This window comes from Saccoglossus kowalevskii, chromosome 4 (assembly GCF_978046115.1).
Source record: "Saccoglossus kowalevskii chromosome 4, keSacKowa6.1, whole genome shotgun sequence".
In the NCBI taxonomy this organism is placed as follows: domain Eukaryota; kingdom Metazoa; phylum Hemichordata; class Enteropneusta; family Harrimaniidae; genus Saccoglossus; species Saccoglossus kowalevskii.
In genome coordinates this window covers 41,085,302-41,094,650 of record NC_140644.1, presented here as the reverse complement: position 1 = coordinate 41,094,650, position 9,349 = coordinate 41,085,302, and the positions used below count along the sequence as shown (strand labels likewise).

General features: G+C 35.6%; 1 protein-coding gene across 1 annotated transcript in view; it reads right to left on the bottom strand.

Annotated features, from left to right (window-relative positions):
• LOC100369030 (DNA repair protein RAD50.L-like) overlaps positions 1–9,349 on the bottom strand; it is a 103,182-nt gene continuing 93,833 nt past the window's right edge. The window contains exons 38-43 of the mRNA XM_085498127.1: positions 8,586–8,671; positions 5,388–5,464; positions 4,982–5,044; positions 4,739–4,872; positions 508–636; positions 1–307 (exon numbers count right to left, since the gene is read on the bottom strand). Of these exons, the coding sequence (XP_085354253.1) occupies positions 250–307; positions 508–636; positions 4,739–4,872; positions 4,982–5,044; positions 5,388–5,464; positions 8,586–8,671 (547 nt within the window). The 3' untranslated portion in view covers positions 1–249. The remainder of the gene's footprint in view (positions 308–507; positions 637–4,738; positions 4,873–4,981; positions 5,045–5,387; positions 5,465–8,585; positions 8,672–9,349) is intronic.

Below are 9,349 nucleotides of genomic sequence, written 5' to 3'. Positions count from 1 at the left end.
TATTGTTACTGGATTGTTTATTTTCACTTAAAGGAATGGGATACAGTAATCATGGTGATGTTAAATTAGTTTACATTATTTAGTTTTACTTGTGCTAATAATAATAATAATATTGTTGACACTTTCACATAATTTTACCAGCATGTTTGCATAAAAAATATGCATTCATACAAAAGGAATAGTCCACTATTACAAATTTCAATTTAAAGGCACAGGTTTGTTTATAAGTAGGTGTAGTTATGTGCTGACCTAGCTGAGGTTTTGGTACAGGGAATTCACACTTGCTTTAGTAATCGTTGATAATTGACTGAAATGAAGAAAGAGGAAAATCAGTTTCATGATCATCATTTGTAAAACTTGAAGTGGAGACACACAAATAAAGGTCTTGAACAAGGGCAATACAAATCTAAACAATAACATGAAATTAATATAATTTTTTATTTACGTTCAGGAGTTGGTACAATGAATGCAGGGACAGTGTTTGTGGACAAACCTGGTACAACTTACTTCTGATTTTTCTGAACTCTGTAAAAATATTCAACATATTCTGATCTTCCTAGTAATTCTACAAAGTCTTCATCATGAGTGATAACAACTAGCTGGAAATTACTCTGACGTGTTCTGCTCTTTATAATGCTGAAACAAGCATAAGAAACCAATGTAAGCAGGATGGATGGAATACAAGAATAGTGAGACAGACATTTAATATTCATATCACTCAGACCTTCCTTTTGACAAGTGACCTGACAGTTGAAATAGCTCTGCAGTCCTCCAAGAACATTGTGGTAGCAAAAATAATGTGTACCTCAAAGTAATGGGGTTCGCAGAAGTTAAACTGTAAATAGCTCCTGTGTGATCAGAGCATGTATTATAAAGGTATATTGCATGTAGGTCAATCCATCAATAAAATTGATCAAGATGTCTGAGAATCTATGACATACTGTATATGGCAACACATAATTTTGATAAGGGCACTATGAATGAGGTATTTCTAGAGGTCAGGGTTTGTCTCGTCAGCAGTTGAATAATTTTTGCTTTGATTTTCTTGTGGGTTTTTTCCCAATGCGACTTAATTTCACTTGTTTTTTTTTAATTCTTGGTAATTAGTGTCATTAGCGATGGAGTAGTAAAAACCTCAGTGCAGCAAATCGGGATAGATCTTCCTGACACAATGGGCAAATTTCGCTATTTTCGCTGACAAGTAAAGTAACAACAGATTCTTGAAATTAAATCATCAAAATAGTACAACTAATCAAAGAAAGCTTAGAAAGAACTCCCATGTGCTGAGAGTATTGGAGACACATTAAATATAATTTGAAAATTAATATGAACAGATTTGAGTGTAAAACAAATGAGGTCTGCACAATGTAACAAAAAATTTATGTACCAAGTTTAATTGAAATGTGATTAGAACCAAAAAATTATGAATTATTATGCTAATTAGGGAATTAATATGAACAGATTTTTACCCCAAACTAATTAGGTTTGTACATTGCCCTAGAGCATCTTTGTACTAAGTTTCATTGAAATGGAATAATTAGTACTTCAGATATCAGTGTGAAAGCTTAAAATTGGTTATTTATGCAAATTAGGTAATTAATATGTACAGATTTTAACCCACAATTATCCACGTCTGTCTATTGTTCTACAGCATCCATGTACAAACATTCATTGATATGTGATGATTAGTACCTGAGATATCAGTGTGAAAGTTGGAAATTGATTAATATGCACAAATATTTACCGAAAACTAATCGTCTCTGCATAATTCTAGATTCATTGAAATGTAATGATTAGTACTTTAGATATCAGTAGAAAAGCTGAAAATTAATTATGCAAATTAGGTAATTAATATGCACAATTATTTACCCTAAAACTAATCAGGTCTCTGCATAGTCCTAAAGGATCTATGTACCAAGTTTCATTGAAATGCGATGATTAGTACTTGAGATTCCTGTGAAAAAGCTGAAAATTAACTAATTATGCAAATTAGGTTATTAATATGCACAAATATTTATCCGAAACAATCAATCTCTGCATAGTCCTTGAGTATGTAAGTACCAAGTTTCATTGAAATGTAATGCTCACTACTTATATCAAAAGCTGAAATTTAATTAATTATGCAAATTAGGTAATTATATGTATTGATATTACCATAAAAACTATCAGGTCTGTGCAGTGTCATTGAAATGTGATGATTAGTACTTGAGATATCAGTGGAAAAACCGAAAATTGACTAATCATTATGCAAATTAGGTAATTAGTATCCACGGATTATTACCAAAAACTAATCAAATCTGCGCATATGTTCAGAGCATCTATGTACTAAGTTTCATCAAAATCCAATGAGTGGTTCTTTAGATATCAGTCATAGAACAGCTAAAAATCAGCTAATTATCATGCAAATTAGGTAATTAACGAGCATGGATTTTTACCAAAACCTAATCAAATCTGCGCATTGGCCCAGAGCATCTATGCACCAAGTTTCATCAAAAACCGATGTATGGTTGAGATAGTGTGTATGTGTGTCCGACTGTTCCACTGCTAACTGCAAAGACTCCCATTATGTGCTTCGCACATGGGAGTCAAAAAGTCTGTACAACATACCTAGAACAGATAAATAAAAACATTGTTGTTTAATGTTCGTCCGGACTTTGAGCCCTTGAAAGTAAGTGATCCGGCCCTTACATACGCCAACGATTGAAATTTGTTTAATTGCTATCAAAATATTTCATTTGCGAGACGTGCTTTTGATACAAACTGAAGATCGCGATCAACCCTACATAAAACTACCGCCATAAACAAAAAACTCGCATATTTACGTTTAAAAATATCAAACAAGAATAAACACCAAGTAAAATAGGAATCAAGTGATTAATAAAACATGTACTGAATTGGAATTTTATATTTTTAATTTCTAACTGTGCAGATTTTTAACTAATTTTCACTCATCACACATTCAATTTTCATATCAGGGTTACTTATTTAAATGAACATAATTTCATTTTGTCATGAACTCACTCTAGCCACAGAAATTACATCATTTAAATTATCAGTACATGAAAAACATGTCAGTCAGATAGATTCTCGTGATCTGAATCATTATAGGATTCTTCACTGGTATCATCAGGGGTTATCTGACTGCAATTATGCGTTAAAAGTGTATTAATTCCACCATCATACGTTACTTATATTGAAGTATACTCACTCTATCAGTCCATATGCCAAGCTCTCTATATTGAAGTATACTCACTCTACCAGTCCATATGCCAAGCTCTCTATATTGAAGTATACTCACTCTACCAGTCCATATGCCAAGCTCTCTATATTGAAGTATACTCACTCTACCAGTCCATATGCCAAGCTCTCTATATTGAAGTATACTCACTCTACCAGTCCATATGCCAAGCTCTCTATATTGAAGTATACTCACTCTACCAGTCCATATGCCAAGCTCTCTATATTGAAGTATACTCACTCTACCAGTCCATATGCCAAGCTCTCTATATTGAAGTATACTCACTCTACCAGTCCATATGCCAAGCTCTCTATATTGAAGTATACTCACTCTACCAGTCCATATGCCAAGCTCTCTATATTGAAGTATACTCACTCTACCAGTCCATATGCCAAGCTCTCTATATTGAAGTATACTCACTCTACCAGTCCATATGCCAAGCTCTCTATATTGAAGTATACTCACTCTACCAGTCCATATGCCAAGCTCTCTATATTGAAGTATACTCACTCTACCAGTCCATATGCCAAGCTCTCTATATTGAAGTATACTCACTCTACCAGTCCATATGCCAAGCTCTCTATATTGAAGTATACTCACTCTACCAGTCCATATGCCAAGCTCTCTATATTGAAGTATACTCACTCTACCAGTCCATATGCCAAGCTCTCTATATTGAAGTATACTCACTCTACCAGTCCATATGCCAAGCTCTCTATATTGAAGTATACTCACTCTACCAGTCCATATGCCAAGCTCTCTATATTGAAGTATACTCACTCTACCAGTCCATATGCCAAGCTCTCTATATTGAAGTATACTCACTCTACCAGTCCATATGCCAAGCTCTCTATATTGAAGTATACTCACTCTACCAGTCCATATGCCAAGCTCTCTATATTGAAGTATACTCACTCTACCAGTCCATATGCCAAGCTCTCTATATTGAAGTATACTCACTCTACCAGTCCATATGCCAAGCTCTCTATATTGAAGTATACTCACTCTACCAGTCCATATGCCAAGCTCTCTATATTGAAGTATACTCACTCTACCAGTCCATATGCCAAGCTCTCTATATTGAAGTATACTCACTCTACCAGTCCATATGCCAAGCTCTCTATATTGAAGTATACTCACTCTACCAGTCCATATGCCAAGCTCTCTATATTGAAGTATACTCACTCTACCAGTCCATATGCCAAGCTCTCTATATTGAAGTATACTCACTCTACCAGTCCATATGCCAAGCTCTCTATATTGAAGTATACTCACTCTACCAGTCCATATGCCAAGCTCTCTATATTGAAGTATACTCACTCTACCAGTCCATATGCCAAGCTCTCTATATTGAAGTATACTCACTCTACCAGTCCATATGCCAAGCTCTCTATATTGAAGTATACTCACTCTACCAGTCCATATGCCAAGCTCTCTATATTGAAGTATACTCACTCTACCAGTCCATATGCCAAGCTCTCTATATTGAAGTATACTCACTCTACCAGTCCATATGCCAAGCTCTCTATATTTTCCCTGTCAAGGTTAGTAGTAGGTTCATCTAAAGCCAGTATTCCACAGGAAATACAGAAAGTCTCAGCTAATGCAAGACGAATAAGAATTGATGCTAAAACCTGAAAATAACAAAAATTTAGTTTGATGGATAGTTCTCATTAACTGCATGGAACTATCGCTTTTAAATACAAATTTTATGAACCAACAGAATATTATTATTACTAGTACCTTCTGCCCAGCACTGCAGCGCCCTCGCATGTCCAAACTTGTGTCTCCTTTCAACATCACTACCTAAAACCATTGAGACATACATAATGCAATTATTGTCAATCTAAAATCTCTTCATCTTTGATGACCAGAAGTACGGTAATTTATCACTGCCTTCGAGATCAACAATGTCACATGAACGGATGCTGGCCAACTTAACCACAACCCTGCAAGCCAACCCAAACTACCTGCTGGCCATCTATCCGAAACTACCTGCTGAATTGTTGGTCACTTTGTCATTTTTAAGAATTACTGAACTCATGTAGATGAGGCATACATTACACAGTACAACTAAACAAGGATTTACACCTTTAACAGAAATATTGTATTTATAATTCACAACGAGTTAATAAACATTAAGACTCACTCTGTAATTATAGTTTCTTCTTTTATAAGCACCACCACCATCTTCTTCATCAGATCTAATCTCAATTGCGTCAATATCTAAATATTAAAGACAAGAGGACAAATGTTGCTCTATACATCATGGGCAACTCTTCAAAAGTATAATCACCTTAAAGCGCACTTTTCAATATTCAAATCTTCCAAATAAGTATTTGGTGTGGTGGGGGAGGGGGGAGCGTGCATCATGATTACATTCTGGTTGTTTTTTCTGCTTATCTGATCATTGGTCCTTTGTCTCCACAAACAAGCAGCCTCTCGACTGAGATAGCTCCGCTGTTAGCAGTGCACATTTCAATTAAAGAACAGAATATATCATTAGAAAATGAACAATATGTATAGTATCAAAACAATCAGACTTGCAGTTTTCAACAAGAAGTGGAAAATATCACTTTTTACCAAAAATTACAAAAATATTCATCAAAATATCACTACAAAATGAACAAATCTGAGAGAGGTCCACATGTAGTACCTATATAGGTGATATCAAAGCAATTGGACTTGCGGTTTTTAACAAGAAGTTGAAAATATCACATATCATCATGAAATGAACAAACTTAAGAGAGGTCTACCCAAGGTACAAATACATCAAGTATCAAAGCATTCAGGCTTGTAGTTTTGAAGAAGAAGTCGAAAAAGTAAAACATTGACACGGACAACGACGGACAATCACTCGTATGATAAGCTCGACAGCGGAGCGGAGCTAAAAAGTAACAAAGTACACACATATGTTGCAATAACCAAAACAATATGTAAACAATTACCGTATTTATCCGGGTATAAGCCCAGGGTCCTGAACATGGAAAATCGCCAAAAAGAAGGGGTGGGCGTTTGTCCGGATATCCCCGGCAAAAAAACGAAAATTGGCAACACGCAGATTGAACTGCGACAGGAAGTAAAACGGCAAATAAAAACATGCAACAAAAATAAATGAACAATATGAAGCATCAGAAGTGTAACAAGAAATTTATTGCTTAGAATGTGACAAATATTAAAACCAGAAATAATAAAAATGGACAGTGAAGATTCATTTGAATTAGAATATCCCCGTCGACAAACACGCCGCCCCATACGCGTGAATTATTTCTGGTTTTGACAACAGCCATACAAGATCAATAATAATTTACGCAGTAAAAGTACGCATATTCATAGTTGTAGCTGCCCCAGTAAACAACGCAAAATACTGATGTAACCTTCACTTTATTTATGACGAACAATGTTGAGAAGATTGTAACACCGTCAAAACTATGAAATACAATAGTATACGTTCAGAAAATAATAACATGAACTTGCGTATTCGTATTGTAATAAGTACCAGAGCTACTATGCAAATAGATAGGCAATGATATACAGCATAGTGCGCCATCTAGTGACAAGACTAGACGAATCTATCGTACATGTACACACAAAATATGGTAAAGTTATACATGAATCTGAGCTCATACAAATAGATTACAAACTGTACATGGAATGTGACTTGCATAATCGTATAGAAAACAACTGAGAATTTTAGATGAGTGTAAACTAAACTACACGAGTGTCAACTCAACTACACGACTGACAGCGACTTAGCATGTAAACTACGCCAACGATAAATCAACTAAATCGATAAGGCTTCCAAAATAAATCTAAACATAACAAAAGTCTTCTCAAATAATTCCTTAGTACTCCTCAAACATTACCTACCTCGTTGGCAGCATAAACGATACTTGGGCAGCGAAAAAGACGAAACTAGATGCAGTGAAACGAGCGTTTCACTTCCAGTGAAAGCGAAAAATGGCGACTGCCCCAATCCTCGTACAGAGCGCGCACAACACCAAAAACTGCCGTGAGATAAATAAACGAGTGGAAGCACTAAAAGAATCAGGAACAAGTCTAAACAACAAAACTACAGTACCTATTAGTATGACCTGTAGTTTGTCGATGTCGTCCCACACAATTTGGACTTAGCACATTTAATCCACAGATTTCTTGAAAAATGGGGTCGCGGCAAATGACTCGCACGATACTTTTGTTTACCGTCTGGCAATCATCTTTGACCTTTAAGCATTCGCTTTACCGATTGGCTATTAAAGAATGACATCACTACTAGTGTTTCATCATAGAGGTAAATTCAACATTGCTTTTTTATCAGACATCATGGTGACAGTTACCATTCAGCAAGTTATATGGATATTGCGGTGGGCTTGAAATAGGAAGATTTTTTTTCCAACGACAGAAGAATAATTTTTATGAAATGCGATAGCTGTGGTGAAAGATGGTAAAAAAGTTGTCAGTCTTCAGCATGACATTGCAAAATTGCTGGCCCCAGTTATGGATTCGCAAATATTTTTAAGCCAGAACAACATGCTTTAAACCACTCTCCAAGGTACGGGTTGCTACAATATTGCAACATTGGTTTCATTGTCGGCGATGCTAAAGCCGAACGAGTGTGACACTTGCTTCGCGGCGTCTATATACTGTAAAATTTGCTTGAATCATTTCTAAGGAAACACAAACCTAACAGCCCTTTTCAGGACCATGACATATTTCAAAAAAAGAACTTCCTTTTCTCCTTTAATATACATTTTTTTTTGACTCGCTGGCTGCTATGTTTCTGATAAAAAATCTTGAAAAAATGAATATAAACTACATAAACAGTGGTGAATGCGCTGCTCTATTTATGTCACAGCTATTTCACATTCACTCCTTGTTTTACGCAATCGACATTTATTTTTCAAATTTTGTTATCAGAATCAAAATAGACTGCAAAGAAGTAAACTGTTAATACAACGAACAAAAATAGGTTTTTGTTTTTTTATTTTATTACAGGTGAAGAAAAAACACCCCTGGGCGTTTGCTAGGATATGACCTCAACTCCTTTATTTTATCAAAAGTGGGGGGTGGGCGTTTGTCCGGGCATGGGCTCTTAGCCGGATAAATACGGTATTGATTATATTATTATGAGAAGCAGTAGGTTCTCACAGTGCTTTGCTGAAACTATTGAGTGTTCTGACTGTGATGGACATTTGATGATGAAGAAATGCCATGGAATAGTCTGTGTGTGATTTAAGTTAGATAACCACTACCTCCTCCACCATGTTTAATTAATTAAGACAATAGAATGCAGAATGTTGCTTTACAATTACAATGGAATGGATTGACAATTCCAGGTTGTGCTCACCATTCCCTTTGTATGTACTCTTCCATAGCTCTTTCATTATCTGATTAATCTCATCCATCTTGGTGTGATGGTACTTAATAACGGCTCTGACATTCAAAGAAACAAATTATTAATTAAAAATTAATTAAATTTTTGATTGGCCAGGCACGATATATATAAGCCATATTTAGTAATTAAAAATAGATTTATGTACACATATGGTCAGATGGATGGACAGACAAGAATCCAAAATATAATTCTGCCGCATAGCTACTTACCTATCAAGGGCTTTGTGTTTACAGACGAACTGATGGATGGACAGACAAGAATCCAAAATATAATTCTGCCGCATAGCTACTTACCTATCAAGGGCTTTGTGTTGTTTACAGACGAACTGATGGATGGACAGACAGACAAGAATCCAAAATATAATTCTGCCGCATAGCTACTTACCTTATCAAGGGCTTTGTGTTGTTTACAGACGAACTGATGGACAGACAGACAAGAATCCAAAATATAATTCTGCCACATAGCTACTTACCTATCAAGGGCTTTGTGTTGTTTACAGACGAACTGATGGATGGACAGACAAGAATCCAAAATATAATTCTGCCGCATAGCTACTTACCTATCAAGGGCTTTGTGTTGTTTACAGACGAACTGATGGATGGACAGACAAGAATCCAAAATATAATTCTGCCGCATAGCTACTTACCTATCAAGGGCTTTGTGTTGTTTACAGACGAACTGATGGATGGACAGACAAGAATCCAAAATATAATTCT